We start from the raw sequence: 19,337 nt of genomic DNA on the forward strand, positions 1-19,337 counted from the left end.
TACTCCATAAAGTTTTATCACAGTCCTTCTATGTTTATGTGGTTTTCAAACAAGAACATAAGAGACCCTTATGAACAGTAATCATGAATCACTGAGGATCATAACTTAATCATACTACTATTTCCCCTTAAACTGGTTATAAAAGTAGTTTTTTATTATTAATAATAATAGTTTTCACATTCACATCAGAATGCCTGAATACATTTGTCTGAATTTGTGATGGTATAGTCTATCACCTATACAGGCAGCTATATAAATTATTATATAACTTCTATCTATGGTATTTTAAAATTATACTTTGTGGTTTGACATCTTACTGACAACACCATGAAGGCTGCAAATGAAATCTGAGAAATAATTCAACTACTGATTTTGGCAGTGACAATGATAAATGAAAAGTCCACAAAACAACACCATAAAAAACTAACACTTTGTGAATAATTTCAGACATCATATTAGATTGTATAAGTGTGTGCAAGAATTTTGCTGAATTAGTATAAGTTTAAATCAGTGTTCAAATCTTTTCACAGTTTAGGGCTTCAGGCTGGTAACATTTTCCTTTACATTTCACTACTGCAGAATGCTGATTTATGAATGATACTTTAAACTGATGATATAATTTTATATTCTGAAAGATTTTAAGGAGACCAGGAAGTCAAATCAGGCTGTATCAATGGCATTAATTTTTATTTTTGCATTCACTTTGAAATGTTTGCCTTTAAGTAGACGTTTGTGAACACGAGTTACTGAGCTTTTAGGAAAACAGTTCCTTCTACTGGCCTGCATAACAAACCTGAGCTGTGGCTTCATGCTGTTAGCACCCACTGATGTCACGAACTCAAGTGATGTTCAAATCTTTTCTTCCCTTTACTTTTAGTTCTTGCATCAGATTAAACACACCCATGTTGTTTTAAACCAATGCATTTATAAATGTTTTACTATAAAATGACTGAGATGTGCAATTATTTTGTTACCTGAATATCTTCAAGACTTGGTCTCATTACAACATTTGGAATAGCCAGTTGAATTTCAGCTTTGAACAAAGGAACCCTCTGTGTCTCTACGAATTTGGTCATCTGATACCTAGAGTCGACGACACGCAGTCGATGTCTTAAGGACTCTAAAGAAATCTTTGTGCCTAAAGAAATATAATATTGAAGTGAGATTATATTTTTTACCACGATAAGCTTGGGGAAAAAAAAAATCTTAAAGTTATATTAAAAAATTAAACATATCTGAAAAAGACAGACTCACATCTGACTAAAGAGTCAGTATTCTTCTGACAAAGCTGTCCCATCAGATTATAGTAACCACAGGACAGGCATTCTTGGCAGCGTGTTTTCTGTTTCATGTCAATATGTGTACAGGCGTATGAATCCTGAAGAGTGAAAGGCAAATTCTTAGGAAAATAACCATATTATCTATTATGCAAGTGAAATATCAAGTATCTGACTAGGTTATAAAAGGTTACTTTTTACACTGAAGAGTTCTTACCTCTAGAGTTCTTCCAGTATCTGCTTTCAGCCTGTGCTTAAGAATATCTACCAGTTCAAACACAGAGCATTCCACTTGCTGACTCTGTCTAAAAAAACAACCTTACAGTCACTCACAGGGAATCAAACATAAGGAATACCCTTTGTTATTTTCCAGGCAGACATACCCAGTCCTACTGCAATGTGAAGAATTGTGTGTGCAGGGAAATGTCCTTATACTTTTCAGTTTGTTCCTATTCCTTGGGCATGCAGAGAATGCAAGATATTAAGACAGACAAGCTCTCAAGAAACCCATTTGTCAGACTCTTTTATATCTGATTCAACTGGACTTAATAATAATTTAAGAAAAAAGATATTTTACAAATATAGTTAATAAAACAGGCTTATCATGATGAGGCAGTAAAATAATCTATGAAATCAGAATTAGTAAAACAAAAACAAAAAAAAAATAGAAGGTCTCTTATTTTGCAAAATGAGCATAGATATCTTTTTGGAGAAGAACTGAACAATTATTCTGCTATAACCTGGAAAATAAGCATAGGCCAAAAAATTTGCAGCACTGGGAGAATGGGAAGCACTACATTAGCTATCTAACATTAAGAATCAAGCAATCAACATGAGGATGAGATTTCAAGTCTTTTCCATCTTTATTTGTCTTGCTACTGATTAGAATGTCTTAAGAAGAAAACTATGAAATGCTAAACACTACAGATGCAATTTTACATCTGCTGTATTCAAGATACTTGGGAGTTTCTCTCCTGCATCCTGAGACTGTAATTTTGCTTTAGACTAGTGGTCTGCTACAATAAAATTTTAAAAGTAAACTATACTTATACTTCTATGCATAAAAAAGTAATACATAAATAATCCCTCCCAAATATGTCCTTCAAATCTGTGCAATTAATAAACCTACTGAGACAGTTTGTGAGCAGTAGAGACAGCAAGCTTTTCTATCTGTTCCAGGAAAGAAAGCACATCTATAGGTTCATCTTCTGGCAAAATTATCACAGGAGTGTTCGACATATCCTCCAGAATTCTTTCAATTCTGCATTCCAGGGTATCAGCCACTTCTTTGACTACATAGTCCAACTCTCTCAGGGTACTATAAACTTCTGCAATAACTAAGCAAGGAAAACAAAATTAAAACAAATAATGCAAAATAAAGACCTCTTAAATCTCACCTCCCCTTACTCTTCTGCCCGCCCCCCAGGTACGACAATAAAATGAGGATTTAATGGCAATGAAATACACAGTTAAGGTCTGAAACAGAAACATGATGGACTTGCTCTACTTTGGAATTTCTAAATGAAACCACTTCATAAAAAATAGTACAATAGCCTTCAAAATATCTCTTCTTTTTTGTATTAAAGAACACTGTAATGAAAAGGGTCAACAAAATACAATGGAAAACAGAAAAGATACAACTATCCAAAAATTATTTTGGTCTTTCTACATACATACACACACAGTGAAATACAGTATTTTTATAATTGTAATTAACTTATACATTCAGTGACTAAAATTCCCCCAGTCAAGATTACATCCTGATTAATCCATTAGATTTCTTCTTTCATGCATATGACCTAACTTTCTTTGCAAAGAGAGAAATTAAATGCTTTAACATAAGTGTTTATTAAACTAAAGGTAAAAATGACTGCTTCTGAATAGACTGGATAAATTCTACATTCAAATACGACAAACCATTTACTCAGTCACATGGCTATAAATTAACTAATTTAGTGACTTCACTGTGCTCTCAGCAACTGATTTTGCAATGCCTCAACTGAGAGGCAGGGGGCGGGGGTGGAGCAAAAAAAATTATTTTACAACACTAATTATTTCCCAAAAGTGAAGAGCCACGAAGTCTCTTCCTTAAGAAAAAAAAATTATATTGGTTTTACATTTTTTTTTTAGCACCAAAGCACTTATTCTCTCACTGCACTCCTCACCAAGTCAGTTCAATACAGTAACCAATAGCATTTAGTAGGATTAAGAAATTCTGACATATTTCAAGAAACTATGATTCTACAGTGATTTTGCTTCCACTTTATCATAAAAGTAAAAAGAGGTGGTTTGTTTATGTGGGGGGACATAAGAGTGGTAAAGGGGCACCACCAAGGAGGGGAAAAAAGGAAATGCCTGGTAAAGCAAATGACTTAACAAGGGCTGTTCAAAGATAGCTGTCAAACAGCCCTGGCTTGATCACCACAGTTTAGAGCAGGATGTAAACACACCATTTTCACCCTGCTCATGTCTGACTTACTTCCATAGCCAGGAGGGAGGGACCTGGTATGTTTTTCCCTTGTATGGATGGAGTGTTCTTCCTAAAACTGACAAGGAAATGTCTGGCAGGTACCACCTAACAGCATCACCAGTTCACCACTTCTATTACATACATTTATTGATGTTCAAAGAAACCCATGACAGCTGCACCAAGCCCGGAGTAAGGGCATCCTCAACTTGTCCTATGAATGGTTTCATCAGTGGTTTCAGCATAACAGGAATCCTATTCAGATGCTCTTTGTAATTGATCAACAGATTCTGGAGCCTGAAAGACATGTTCATGTTTATAATGTGCTTAATTCAGATATTTGAAACATAAAGAAGTTTGAAGATATTTTCTGTTAATAAGATTTGCAAGTTCTGACACCATGTTAAAAATAAGAACCCTTCCCAGCTCTTCCTAGCTCAAACTAAGCATTTTTCTCCTCACTAGCAGCAGAACCAGACTGGGGAAATAAGTACCTCCAGTAAAGTGGCTGTGATCAATTTAGAGAAACTAAAATTATCAAAATTAATTATAATTTTAAAAAAAACCAGGAAAATGAAAACATAACATTTTTGTTCTCTTCTTCCTATCACACAAGAAATGGCATGGAATGATGCTGCTTATAAGAAAAGCTAGATCCAAACCACTTAAGACATCAAATCTCAAAGAAAAAGAGGCCAAATTCTGTATGAAGACTTACCAATAAAGTTCCATGATAATGGAGCTACACAATGAAGCTGCATAAATAAGAATTAGAAGCAAATGCAACTCAGAAGTCAGATATATAATGGATTCCTTACAAGAACTGCTGCAAAAAAATAGTAATATCTGTGTTCCATGCCAGATTAATACCATTACTTTAAACATCATTGTCACAAACCATACACTGAGATAACCCATTCACAATATATCCAGAACTGTTTTTCCAGTGTTGCTTAAGCAAAAATCTACTGTCTCTGAATATTCCTTCTTTGCTTGGAGAGTCAGTTTGAGGTCTTTTTTTACAGTAGAAGGTGTATTTGGATTTCTTTTTTTAAAGCAAACATTTTCTGTACTTTTTTGTTTCTCTTGGATGGCAAAAGTTGGGGTGCAGCTTTTTAGAGGACTGTAGCACACAGAGTTTGTCTCGCACATTAGAAATTTTAGGTTAGTTTCTCCTAAAACACTCCACAGATAATAAACTGAAAACAATACGAAAAATTTAATATTATAATAGTGAAAGACTGAAAGCTTTAAAAACAGAAAAAGGGAGGAGTGGTTGAATTCAAGTGTTCATGGAACTTTTAACTTTGTCCCTTTTTGTCCACTTTATTTAAAAACTATCTAAAAAATAGTCCTCACAAAGGGTGACATTTTTAAGACCTATCATCCTTGCTTAGAGAATTAGAGAATTAACAATCAGCATCCCTGAGAATGAAAATAACCCTTCCAGCACAGAATTGGACTATTACAAGAAGCAGAAATAAATTATTTAAAATCAACAAAAGTTATTTCAGATATTCAACATGAGAGAGCATATTATAACTTAGATGATGTATTATCTATACAAATGTTTGTGTTGTGCCTTAATCAAGTGGTAAATTCCAGCCTGTTTTTCTAACAGAAAAAAAGCTTTTGATGTTAACTGTAATATTTTGGAGTGTAATCCCTATGTTACAGTACACAGATGCTTTAGCAGTACCTAGGAGCTCTACTTACAGAGTAGTTGTTGCAGTAACAAAACAAAAGCATGTAGGTGTTTTCTAGTAACAAGGTACTTGTGGCAATTGGAACAACTGCATGTTACCAATATTACTATGGAACTGCAGGGGAAAGCAATTAAATTTCAATTAAGCTCCATCAAAGAGAAAAATTGCAATAAATCAAAAGCATATGCAACAGACTCATAGCTAGGGATTCCCATTTGCAGAGGAGAATCAAATCAAGTAAGTGTTCACTCACTCCACTTGATGTCTTTTAATCTGTTCTTCATCTGCACACAAGCCAAGGACAGCATCTGGAACTTCAAAATGCATTTTTTTCAGGTATTTTGTTTCATAAAGTACTTCCAGGACCACTGGATCCAAGTTTACAAGCAATTCCTTCATGTGGCAGTACGGGGGGGGAAAAAGAAATAGAAAATAAGGCAGTAGTTTTGTGGTTACATTTAGTGTGATATAACTGGAACATACAAGATGTAGATGACAAGAGAAGATCTTTTAAATGGATATCTGTATTTCTACACTGATCTTTATCCTCTACAAATATCTAGATTTTTCAAAGTATTAATCAACCAATATCTTACACTGATTTCAATTTCTTGTGACCTCTTCACTGTGCCCTAACCACTTGGCTCCTGTGACTTCCTAAGTTTAATTCTAGTTCTGCAGCTACACTCTGTGGAAGCTAATTTGCCTTTTCATTTCAGTTTGTCCATTGATAGACTAAGGAGAAGGGTTGAAGATTAACTTCTGCACAATTTTCAGGGCACTAAATGCTATTATGATGCTAAATAAATTTGAAAACTAGGTTCTAGTTGTCCATTATGGAATCATCAGTTCAAAAAATGCCACATTTTAAACATAATTTCTCCACACTAGAGCAGAAAAAATAATCTATGAAGTAAGAATGGTAAGATTTTCTCTCTCAGCAAGCAGTTTTGAAAGATAATTAATGAATGATTGCAATGTACTCAGAACAGTGATATTGACCACTATAGAAAAGACCATGATCCAATTAAGAATTCCTTCTCTGACTAAACTTTGGTTAACACAGCAAATAAAACATGAAACAATATCTAAAAAGATGTAGATAAGTCAATAAGAGACATGTCCTGCCTTTTTTATGTCCTGAATGGGGCAGGAGCCTTACAAAGAAGAGACATGATGAAGTCTGTACCATAAATACACATGAAAAGGAAAAAAAATACCAATTCAAAGAGTCCATTTTTTTAACCCTATTAAGACTATTTTAATGCTGTGTCTGTCTACCCATTATACGATTAAAGTAGCATATGTAATACCAAACAATGCAACAGTAATACAAAGAATAAATCATATTTACCTTGGTTTCTGGGTGCCTGATGAGTATGAAAGCATACAGAGCATTTCTAGCCTGGTCAGCAAATCTGCACCAGGCTCTATAATAAATAAGTTCAAATTCCAAAAGAACTGCAGCCATTTTATTGTAACTCTTAACAACCTTTTTCATTTCCAATGTCTGCAATTAAAGGGGGAAAAAAAAAAAAAAAAAGAGCAAATATTTAAAAACAATTTGATGAGTCTAACATAGTAGAAATGCCCTGAACTTGGCTTCTCCTCACCACCATTAGGAACACAAAACAAACAGAAAGATTTAAATTATGCTATTTTAGAGATATGGTAAGACACACAAACATAGCAATCTATTTAGGGATTCAATTATTAAGAAGTATTCAACTGCTCTAAACAATGTAACTCTTTTCCTGATTTTTCCTCCCAGTCTTGCCCATAAAACAAAGTCCATACTATGATCCATACAAGGTGCTGATGTCCCATTGAGAACGCTATAAAAAATATATTCTTTCATGAAGTGTGGCTAGTGTTTGAGATTAAATATTGCAGTCCTCTTCATTACAGAGCATAGCAGATGGAAGGCTCTAAGCTTAGGTACACGGCCAACAGTGCTACTATCAGGATCAGCATGAGTCAAGCCCCAGAAGGGACAAAAGCACCAGCCTAAGTCATCAGCTCAATGTCTCAAGAGAAGTAACTGTCCTGAGCCACAGAATAATAATGCTGCAAAAAGGAATTCAAATGCTGGAGCAAACACTAACACCTATCCTGTTGGATGAGCTTGAATACAAGTTGCTAGAAAAGTGAGCATAGGGGTATAAAAATGAATCATGTGTCTGTTAGTAACATGCTTGAAAGCTCAGCATGAATCCTCCTCTGCTAATTTCCAACCTTCAAAAGTGTGGTTTTCTTTTTAAGGAATGTCATTGGATGGTCAATTTTTCTGTATAACTGCTGAGCCCACATAATCTTCCCTGTTACCTAAAACACAGAAGATATGAGGTTATATTTCCATTAACTTAAAAACAGTAAAGAAGCAAAGTCCTTTTTCTCTCTCATTTATTTCATTCTTACCGGTGGTATATTACGTGGTACAGGTGGATTTTCTTTTTGCATCTGGTAGAGTTTTTCAACAAACTCTAAGTCTTGGCTGTACTGCTGAAGGACAATGGCATACTTCTCATTGAGATCAATATGATTTTCTCCTATTTTTTCAAGCTTCATGAGAAGTCTCAGCATCTGTTCAGTCTAAAAAGTAAGATGGAGCATTTACTGCAGAAGAGGTTAATAGTTCAGAAAATCATTGTTCATAAATGTGGAGGTTTTTTAATTTAGAATGTAAGTTTGTAAGTTGTTCTCTTAAAAACACAGGAAAGTCCATCCAGACAAGTCAGTGAATTTACTTCTGTATTTTGTCCCATATAGAATATATTTACCATAGTATGAACCAAGAAACTGCTACCACTATTGTATACTGGAATATTAATTATTAATGTTTACAAATTAATTAATTATTAATGTTTACAAATATGTTAAGGGCGAATGTCATGAGGATGGAGCCAGGCTCTTCTCAATGATGCCCAATGGTAGGACAAGGGGCAACGGGTGTAAGCTGGAACACAGGAGGTTCCGCTTAAACCTGAGGAAGAACTTCTTTACAGTAAGGGTGACAGAGCACTGGAACAGGCTGCCCAGGGAGGTAGTGGAGTCTCCTTCTCTGGAGACATTCAAGCCCCGCCTGGACGCCTTCCTGTGTGATGTCATTTAGGTTCCTGCTTCAGCAGGGGGATTGGACTAGATGATCTTTTGAGGTCCCTTCCAATCCTGACATTCTGTGATTCTGTGATTCTGTGATTTAAATTTTTTCTGACTTTTGAATCATGACTTCTTTTTTCCTGCAAACAGTTGTGGTAGAACACCTACACCTTTACTCGTGCTTCATTAACATCTCTCTTCACTATCAGGGCCTGAACCAATGAACAGTACTGATGTTAAGGTAACAGATGGCAGAAATTATTTTATTACTCTTGCCAGTCCAACAGGTGAAAAAAGAAGATAAACTTCAAAACAACAGGGCTATAAAATTAGTAATGAAAAATTGAATGTTTAACTGGCGCCAAGTAACAATGAACATTATCTTCCAGCACTTCTGCAGCCACCAGCACTGGCAGCAGTGAAGATTTCAGGAGCTGTGGTTACTCAGCCTTTCTAAGCACCAGAACAAGGAGTTTGCAGTTGAAAAATCACTTACAGTTACAGTCTTCTCAAACCAGGAATCCACAAATTCTTGTATGGACTCGTACAATGCTGCAATTTGGTTCTTAAATTCAAGGTAATCTTTTTCAAACTAGAAATGGTAAAAGAAAAAAAAAACATCTATAGTTGCTTTCATTTCATACAAAATTGTTTCCTTGAAGTTTTTGGGGAATTTGCTTTATCTGCCCAGTATGTGTTCATATACTGATTTAAAGAGAACAGGGACAACCCCAGCAACAGAGGCATTTATATTCTAAGCAAAGCAAACAAAAATAAGAAGTGTTAGATTATATGACTAAAGCCTCATCTTCCTGAGCACAAAGCAGCACAGAGGAACAAGAACAGTCAGAGAAAATCTAGCAACTAAATCAGAGAGAACGAAGTACACTCACCAGCTACTCCCAATACTGGCACAGGAGAGCACTCAGCTCTCAGTCAAGGTATGAAAACCACCAAGATGAGCAAACTATCAGGCTCTCTAGAGCGTCTTACAGACTAAGAGAAGGAAGGTTATTGCCTAGGAGATAAGGGACTTATTACAATTTACCAGGGAAGAGCATTTTGGGACTATACAAAACATATAATGGGAGTTAGGAAAGAAGCAAAGGCAGGGATCAATGTGGTTTGTGGGAGGAACAAGTATGGAAAAATGGAGGCATGACGGGATAAAAGGAGTTGGTCACATGTGAACAGGTTGTTGGTCAGTACACTTGTCTGGCCATGCCCGACACCTGATCAGCACAGTCTGTCTTGTCTTCTTATTTACCTAAATTTCTAACCATTTTCATGGGTGAAAGAGTTCTCTCTTCTGTGTGCATGAGTGTGTATGGGAGTCTACATACCAGCAACAGGAGTGGAGGGAGCTTATAAGAAAGATGAGGAGACTTTTACCAAGACCTGTAGGGACAGCACAATGGTTTTAAACTTACCCAAAAGAGGGCTGATTTAGATTGGACCTAAGGAAGAATTTTTTTTAAGATGAGTGTGGTGAGACACTGGAACAGGTTGCCCAGAGAAGCTGTGGATGCCCCATCCCTGAAAGTGTTCAAGGTCAGGTTGGATGTGGCTTTGAGCAACCTCATTGAGTTGAAGATGTCCCTGCTTATGGCAGGGGGGTTGGACTAGACAATCTTTAAAGGTCCCTTCCAACCCAAACCATTCTATGATCCTATGGAGACCATGGGTCACTGAGGCCTGTGCACCTGTAGAGTCAACAACTGGAGAGGCTGCAGTGTATTGAGTTCTAAGCATCAGCAACCAGGGTAGGAACCGTGGATCATAGCAACCAGAAACACTGAAGTATTTGTATACTGTGTGGGTGGGTGTGTCACATATAATGGCTAGAGAATACCAAGCCAGACCAGGCAGCAAATAGGACAGAGGCTTGGGAACTAAGTGTTGGAGCAGCTGTAAGTCTGGGCTGGATATTAAAGAGACCAGAGTGGTCTAAGAGCTGGCTACCAGATGGAGCAGGAGGCCCAAGCCAGCTACCAGAGAGACAGAGGGTCTGAGGGTCAGCTACTGATAAGGTTATAAGCCTGGACAAACTACAAGAAAGAACTGTGTGCACTTGTGTGTCTCTGTGTGTCAGCAACCAGCACAGCAACGGGATGCAGGGGTCAGGTAGAGAGGGTAGACTGATTGCCTAAGACCAGTTACTGGGGGGCCTCATAGTGCATGTGTCTGCACAAATGTGTGTGTGTGTGTATGTGTCTCTGAGTACCAGCAACTGGAGTGGGGCTGTGGGCCTTGGTCAGGTTTGTAAATCCAGGAACTGGGGAGATCTGGGTATCCAGGGGCCAGCTGTTGGATGAATGGAATGCATAAGACCAGCTACTGGAGGGATCCATGTATACATATTCTCCACTAACAGGTTTTCCTCCTGTTCAGCCAGAGAGGTACAGGATGAGGCCATTAATACTGTTTTCAGTTTGTGTTGAGCTGTGTGGCCAGACCTGCATATAAATGTATTGTGTGCATGCGTGCCTGTTGGGAATTACATGCTCAGCCTTGCAGCTGAGTGGACCTGGGTACATGGAACTTGACAGCCTCACCTCTATTGAGCTACCAAATTTGGCAGCTCCTAACTAGAAGCAATTTGTGTATTTATCTGTAATATTTTTCCTTAAAAGACAAAAATACTGAGGACCTGCAAAAAGAGTACAATGCGAACTTCCTCTTGAAGAAAGCAACCCACAACTTGGGACGATAGTCCACGATATATATTGCTCCAACCACTTAGGGGTAGAAAAGCCACACAATTTTTAAACACCTCCAAATTCCAGTTAACAGTAAATGCTGTCTTTCAGAAAAGAACCATGTAGTAAGTATTACAGAAACGTAAGTCATCAGCCAATTAGAAGAAAATCTAAGGTACTCTAGTCTTAAATGTCTAAGGGAAAGTTCCTGACAGTTGCAAGCTACAGTTCACGAAGGCAAAAGGGTAAGTCAACATTTCTAGCACTTCTATTGTGAGGTTATTAATCCTGCAAAGCAAGCAGGCTACAGCTCACAAAAAGCAGCTCAATTCCAACATGTACAGGTTGTATTAAAATATGAGTCTGAAGCACTTGAAAAGCCACTTTAGTTTTTACCACTCTGCTCAGCACTGGGGTGGTATCATTCATTTCCTCAAAAGTCAAGCTAAGTGCCTTTACTACCTTTACTATAATACTGCCTTTGCTATTCCACTAAGTATCTTCTGTAACAGTGAGTAACTCTTGCAGCTAGATAAACTGTATTTAATCCATTGACCTGCCTGAATTAGTTTTCAGTGTGCAGTTCAAAATACATGCATCTCAAAACAAGTTTAGGAAAAGTTGTCTGTAGCCTTACTTATCACACAAAACCTAGTTTATAACAAATTAACAAGAGCATTTGAAATAAAAGCCAGATTTACCCAAACACTTTCAAATGGTATTAAAAGATATGAAAGTATTATTATTACAGCAAAATACTATATGCATTATTATAAAATTTAATCTTCTTTGTATAACTCAATTTAAAACCACAGAATTAAGGGAGTGATTGTCAGACAAGTGCTGAATGTACTTACCTCTTTTTTCCTGTGATCCAGAACATCATACTGTTTGGATTTGGTGTTTGAAGCAATGCTCTGGTAATAAGTACTGATCTCTTCAATACCTTCTATTTTTATATTCTGGAGCTCTAAAAGTCTTTCCATAATATTGCTCATATCTGAAATCTTCTCCAAACGTTTACAGAATGTATCAAATTTTCCAAATATATAGTTTTCACTAACAATAAAAAAGCAATAGCGGGATTATTACGCAAATCTGTTAAAATTAAAAGCCTTTACCACATTTCATAGGAGTTACTCTTTAAAATAAGACATTTGCAGGAGATCAAAATGTGAATGTACAATACTAAGAAATGCCCCATGCTTTAGGTGACAATACAGGCAAAACTCCCATTGGCACTGTTATAGGCAACCCAGCACAAAGCCGACTGAACTCCCCTGGAGTCTCTTAACTTATAGTCACGACTCATATTTGTTGGATTTCAGACCACACATAAACATATGTATTAAATTAAGAGATGCATAAATTCCCCTGAAGCCTCCTGGAACATCTGCTGGATCAAAAAGTGACTGGCAAAAATCTGTCACTGGTTTATTAATGAATAATAAAAAAAAAAACCTCTGCAAGGTCATGCTCTGATTATAATAAATACTACATTTTAATTGGGTATTTAGCTTTTCTGCTAGCCAGCAGATATAATGATAACTCATTTATAAATTGTATAAATTAATAATATATTAGAGTGAATTATTTACCTGAAATCAAATGGCCTGTCACTTAGATTTTCCTTTAGCTCCTCCCTTATTCTCTGAAAGGATGTCCGGTACTGTTCTTTGAGGGAAATACATTGTTGTATCCTCTTTAGCAATTCTTGTCTGAGGAAAAAAGCAGAGAAGACCAAAAATCATCCTAAGGAGGTCTTCAAAAGAATATAAATAAAAATAGAACATTCCAGTCAGATATGCAACTTTGCAAAATAAAAACACAAAATTATAAGTTACCTGAAAAACATTCAAAATATGAGGATTACATCAAAAAGTTTTTTCAAAAAATTGTTATCTAGATTGGATATTTTTAGTGTAGGTTTTATTGTCATCAAACCAAGACTTTCAAAGCATAGTCCAGAAGGGACTTACTCCAAGTAAACCCTGTCTACTGAATGCTTGCAGTTTGGCCATTTCTCATCTTCTGTAAACTGGATATTTCTGATGGGTTTTCCTTTGTTTGTTTCCATGTTTTTTCTAAGCAGACAAGACTGGAGAGTTATTTTTCCAGACTATAGCAAGCATGAGGAAAGTCCTGTTTTTTAAAAAGATACACTGGGAAGATCTTGGTTTCTATGGCAACATATACTTACATCTTATACACAGCTGTTCATTAATCCTTGAGGTACTACTATACATGAGATACATAGAAGAGGGATGGAAATTAGCCATAAGTCATTTAGCCAAGGCTTTGTGTTTCATGTCCCAAAAGATCACTGGGAATTAAACTGATAGTCAAACTTTATAGATTGAAACCACTAACTGGGACAGAGAGAAACTTTTGCAGAGACAGCAGCAGTAAATAAGTACATGAGAAGAATGTCTCAAAAATAAATTCAGCTAGGATAAACAAAAAAACGTATTTCACTTTTATTTACAGTAATTCTTTAGAATAAACATAGCCAGTCCATAATTGATTACAAGTAATTTCTGAAAACTTCCCTTTACCCACACCAAAATACAGGAGGAATCCAAATTATTTGTTAGATTTACTTTTATGTCTCCTAGCCTATTACTTCAGCGTCACCTTTGACTTGCCTGGAATTTAAGCACAGACATCCCAACTGTTTATGTCTTGATGAGGCTTGTAGCACCTTTTCCTTCTCACCTCAGTAACCATAATCTTGCTCCAATTATACTCCTTCAAGAGACTATTCCAATCATTACTTTTCTAGTTGATAACTTCAGATGTCATGCTTACCTTAATCCCTCTCTCTGGTTTTCCACTTCTCTTTTGCATGAAAATAATTGACTTGTTCTTACAGTATGCATTCTTCCTAGGCTATCTCCACGTAACTTCTCATCCTTCAGACACACTTGTTCTGCCAGTGACGTCAGCATTCACCACCCACTTGTTAAGTTTCATACAAACACTTCTGTGCTTCCACTTATGCTGTATGTAGCACTTGTATGAGCAGCTCTTTGCAAGTAGCCACAGAGCAGCTAGCTTGTCCTTTCCTTGAAATGTCTCCTTTAGCTCTCCTGGCAGTGATGCCTACAAAAACATCTAAGGGCATCACAAGGTTTGCCAAATACACTGTCATTCCAGCTGGCCAACACTGCATGGTTGCTGTTTTTTCTACATCCCCCTTTCCTCCCTCCATCTCACTATCAATTTCTTAAGTTTTAGATTGCAAGCTCCTTAGAGCTGAAGCAAACTTTTTGTTCATTTTCTGTATAGTGCCTAACATTTGCTGAAAACTAGGGACTCTTGCTATACTGATAGCTGTAACAAGAACAATAGAAAAGAAGGACAAAACTAGTCTTAGGCATGACTAACTAGCAAACTTACAGTAAATCTAGCTTTTAAAATTTCAAGTGGCTCATTGGCACCATTTACACTTCTTGTGTTTGTTCATCCAGCATTCTTCATGGAATACTCAGAAAATACAAGTCTGAGTCCCATCCTATCACCCACACACCTCGCTCCAAAGAGAGTACAACCAAATTGCGATTCTGGCTCTGGTATACATTGTCCCCTTCCTCAAACTCACCTTCCTGGCCACTAACAGCAAAATAAAAAACTTAGATGGAACTTTGTCAGTCTGTCCTCAGAGCTCCTTTGTGAAGAACCTTAGCTCCCAGTTCTAATTGCTTAAGTGTATTTTGATCTAAAAAAAGCCATGGGGACAAAATATTGAGTGTTGTACACTGATATATATTACATGCTTTCCAATAACAGTTTTTTTCACAGCACATAGTAAGTTTGTTTTTGGAGAGTACTTAATTCTACATAAAACAAGTAGTCACAAGCTTAAAATTAACATGGGAATCAGTGCTTGGTAGGAGGACGAGGAGCTACTTAAATTTACCTTTTAATAATCTTGATGACTATAATTTTAATTCTAGTGTTAACAAAAAATATATTAAATTATTAAAATTCTATCACCTGTCCAGATCCCAGATTTTTGAAACACCTTCACATAGATACATCTTGCATGTGTTAATCATTTGATTAGTGATTTTAAGAAGAAGAGATGTCATGCGCTCTGATGTGTTGTAGTATGGTGATGTACAGTAGATCATGCAGACAGTATTCATTAAACTGGGTACATGTTCCATCATTGTTATCTACAACAGGAAAAAATGGGAAAGTCAGCAATTCAAATTTCCTAAAAATTAACACAATGGAAAATGTGACAGCTCTGGGAATGCATTTGTCAGTGGATAAACATCTTTTTGATTGTAACACATTGTTCTAATAGACATCTCAGTATGAACTGGACCATCCAATTTATTTGCGGGGACCAACACACTGAACAAGAGGAAAAAAAGGGGAAATGGTAATAAAAAAATTAATAGGTCTTCTTCCAGAATGGGATTTTCAAGAGGAAAAACATAGGCTGTACCCCTTTTGGGCATGGCCTTCAGTATATGAAGGTGCTATAGTCTGCTTTGCAAAGGAATATGCTACCTGAGGAAAAGAAGTCATAAACTGCTACAAAAGAGTGGGCCTGCTGCAGGAAGGACAAGGAGAAAGCTGACCTTTGCTCATTTTGCCTGGATCTGTACAGAATAGAAATCCAGAAGGGGAAGGCAAGGCAACAATAATCTCTTATTGAGGATACTGAACTATAGTTTTCTGTCCCACAGAAAGATTCTACAGAAATGCATGCAAGTCAGATATACTCAGAACGCAGAACAAGAGACAGTGATTGGTCTAGAAAAGGAGAAAAAAAAAGTATGGTATCTAAAAATCAAGTCAAATATGTCAGAACGGTGAATATTTGCAGAACAAAAGCAGTGTAAAATAGCACAATGGATTCAAACAGAGTCCAAGCTTTGAAAACAATATTTAGAAATATTTCAAAAAATTGTAAAATCTTCTGAACCATGTAAGCTTAGATAGTTTTGCCTGGTCGATGTATGTTCAAAATTCATGCTCTTGCTTAAAAAAAATAAATCTGAGAACCACATGGTTTTGAAAATAAGTTTTATCATTTGAACCAGGATGACAGTAAATACATGCTACCTCCAAGAGAAAAAGGTTAACCTGTAAAATAAGTGGAAGCTGCACAACTTCAGCTCAACTGAAGGCTTAAGATTACTTTATGATATGATTAAAACAAGCATGGGTAACTGCTAACTGAAGCACAGAGACAGGAAAAGGTCCCATAGGTAAGGCCCAAGCTCACAAAGACAAATCAGCTTGATATCAAATTTGGAAAAACATCCTCTTTTGCTTATTTTTCTCATGCCCTTCAATTATCTTCTAGAATGACAACTGCCTCCTACACAAGAAGTAGTATTATCTCTGGCTTATTCAAAATTTGTAAACTCAGTTCACTAATGCCAAAGGAGTTCAGCTGTCCACTGATCATTAAGCATAGGACTTAAATATTGAAAGGAGAAAAATCTCTCTTTCAGCAGCAAAAGCCCTTTCTTTCTTTTCTGAATTTCAGAGTATTACTTACAGGTGAAGCTTTGGCAAGTGGACCAAAAAATTTTTCCAATGTATATAAATATCTCACATTGTCTTTAGCTTCATTGGCAGCAACTGTTATATTACCATCCTGAAGGCAGAAAAAAAAAAAAAAATAGAATTCATACCGTTAAAATTTACTTAACAAGTTCTTGTTCTTGGTACCACAAGACTATGATTCCATTGCACAAATGTTTTCTCACAGAAAATCTCTCAAATAGGCCACTGCTTCTTTACATAATAAACAACTGCTTTTACATGCAAAAAATTGAAAGATCTACCTGGCAATCAGCAACACTTTTGATGTGATTTAGAAGAACTCCTTACTTAGACTCCCAAAGTTTTTCCTTCCTGATAGAAGTACCGTAATGATAATCCAACTTACATTTTAGAATGGTTTTAGCATGGTACCCATTCTACAGAACTTACACAAGATCCCTGAAACCTATCAGGGTATTTCCTAACACTTTTTAATAAACACTTGTTAGGGAAAATGAGTTCACAACTAATGCCTGTATATCCTTCTGTTCATGATAGGTGGAACTAGCCAGTATTTAGAAGGTAACTCTATATGAAGAAATTTAGTTCATTGTCCTTGGCTTGTACTGCCTCTGTACAGACACTTAACCAAATTCCATTTAGCATAAAAGTCTGCAAATATGTTAAGCACAAAATCAAGTGAGGTGACACTGTTTTCCTGGTCTATTTTCAAAACAGTAGAATACCTTTGTAAGTGCTAGAAGATTGACATTCTGGTGTTTTGGAAGGGTCTGATTGGCTGTACATGGTCTACAGCTTGTTTTCTGGCTTGCCTACAATTTTGACTTATAAGTTTATGTTACAGATATCCACTTATTTGAAGTAGCAGTTATGCTACAAAAAGCCAGCTGCCAATAATTATAAAAAGCAATATGATGAACTTTCAGACATCTTTACAGTTGGCCTGCACAGGGTACAGCTGGAGAGAGACAGAAAAATGTTGTATTGTTATACTGCTCTACTTTTGCACAACCATTCTGTCCACTGTGTTAATGCAAAGTACATTACAGAAGCATCAACTTCTTTTCAAATTATTTATTCAACTTCAGAATCATTGTTGTTATACATTTCAACAAATGGATAATAAACCACAGTACAAAACCAGCATAAACACTCAAAACTATTTTTAGCATTGTGTTCAGTCCAGTGTGTATTACAAATACAGTACTGCACTCATTTAAAACTTTTATTAGAACATAGTAATTACCAGCTCTTTCCACTGCTTTAATGTCTTTGATCTTGCTGCCTGAAGAATACTTATAATTTTCTTTACTCTTGAACTCTTGATCTCATCTAAAAGGCTTTGAAGAAAGAAACACATTTAATATGCTCTTTGGAATTCAAGTTTACTTTTATTTTTTTAAAGTTGGGGTTTTTTTTGGTGACTCTGTGAGAAATAATGCAGGGAATTAACCTGCTAAATGATGACATTCTTGTCTTCCAGTATTCCAGCTCTGCAGATGGACCAATGTCATCAGCTTCTCTTCTCAGTTGTTCACTCTCCACTAAGATTTGCCTGATCTGTTTGATCCAAATCATGACCACTTCTTCAAGTTTCTCAGTGACCTCTGTGTTACTGCCTTCAAAATCACAGAATGGGACAGCCTCATAAGTACCAAGAAATAAACACTGATTTTTAACTACAGAAGTGAAATGTCCTTGTCAAACTAAGACGTTATGTGAGCTGAGTATATTCAAATCACTAACCAACAACAGGAAAAGGTTAAGATTGTAACAATAGGATGCACACACATACAAGTTGTATCTACCTACTCTGTTACTATTGCATATCCCTTACAATGGAAACAGTTAAAAATACAGTTTGAACATAAGGAAAAAAAAATACAGTGATGTGTTTTTGGGCGAATCATGTTTCAGAGGTTCAAGAAAAGCATTAACTACTATGTGCAAATTTTTCTGCTTGTATTTCATAAGTAAAGGCTTACTTCTCCACCTTTCTCTCTTTCTGCCATTGCAGCCTATTCCACATTAAAAGCACCACATAACGGACACCATTATTAACAGTTACAAAAAAACCCTATAATTTATAAGTCAGCACATCTTTTAGATTGTCCTAACAGCTCAAAGAGTTCAGTTCACTTGATGCATCATATTTAGGACTCGTGGAGCTTGTACTACTAAAGAACTTGTCCTGCTATATAAAGTTATTGCCTTAAGAGTCACTAGTTCTTCTGTTGAAGCTGTCCTGCCATATGCTTATGTAGGGTTGAGAGGGATTGCAGAAGTATTGACTGGTTTGGCATTATTTCACTCTGAAAATTCATGTGGTATTAAGAAATGGTGGAAAGCTATTGTCAAAGAGAATAACTACTTTTTTTTCCTACATATACATATATGTATATATATAAATTTGTATAAATACATCTTGTTTTGAAACACAGCCCTCAGAGTCGGACATAGGATTTCCCCAGTATCAAAAAAAGTGAAGAGTATATGCACTAGTAGACAGCTCCATTCAGCAACTACTTGGCCAGTGAACTAGAAGGAACACAGACCACTG

General features: G+C 36.3%; 1 protein-coding gene across 1 annotated transcript in view; it reads right to left on the minus strand.

Annotated features, from left to right (window-relative positions):
- The window catches only part of LOC104529682 (dynein heavy chain 5, axonemal), a gene marked incomplete at its 3' end in the record, with an annotated part of 55,339 nt that overhangs the window by 21,698 nt on the left and 14,304 nt on the right, over positions 1-19,337 (minus strand). The window contains exons 11-26 of the mRNA XM_029086509.1: positions 18,231-18,396; positions 18,024-18,117; positions 16,770-16,868; positions 15,245-15,426; positions 12,847-12,966; positions 12,106-12,307; positions 9,046-9,141; positions 7,869-8,042; positions 7,686-7,775; positions 6,805-6,960; positions 5,704-5,843; positions 3,890-4,041; positions 2,407-2,614; positions 1,495-1,582; positions 1,255-1,378; positions 975-1,138 (exon numbers count right to left, since the gene is read on the minus strand). Of these exons, the coding sequence (XP_028942342.1) occupies positions 975-1,138; positions 1,255-1,378; positions 1,495-1,582; positions 2,407-2,614; positions 3,890-4,041; positions 5,704-5,843; positions 6,805-6,960; positions 7,686-7,775; positions 7,869-8,042; positions 9,046-9,141; positions 12,106-12,307; positions 12,847-12,966; positions 15,245-15,426; positions 16,770-16,868; positions 18,024-18,117; positions 18,231-18,396 (2,255 nt within the window). The remainder of the gene's footprint in view (positions 1-974; positions 1,139-1,254; positions 1,379-1,494; positions 1,583-2,406; positions 2,615-3,889; positions 4,042-5,703; positions 5,844-6,804; positions 6,961-7,685; positions 7,776-7,868; positions 8,043-9,045; positions 9,142-12,105; positions 12,308-12,846; positions 12,967-15,244; positions 15,427-16,769; positions 16,869-18,023; positions 18,118-18,230; positions 18,397-19,337) is intronic.

Source organism: Antrostomus carolinensis, unplaced genomic scaffold (genome assembly GCF_000700745.2).
Source record: "Antrostomus carolinensis isolate BGI_N321 unplaced genomic scaffold, ASM70074v2 scaffold20898, whole genome shotgun sequence".
NCBI lineage: Eukaryota > Metazoa > Chordata > Aves > Caprimulgiformes > Caprimulgidae > Antrostomus > Antrostomus carolinensis.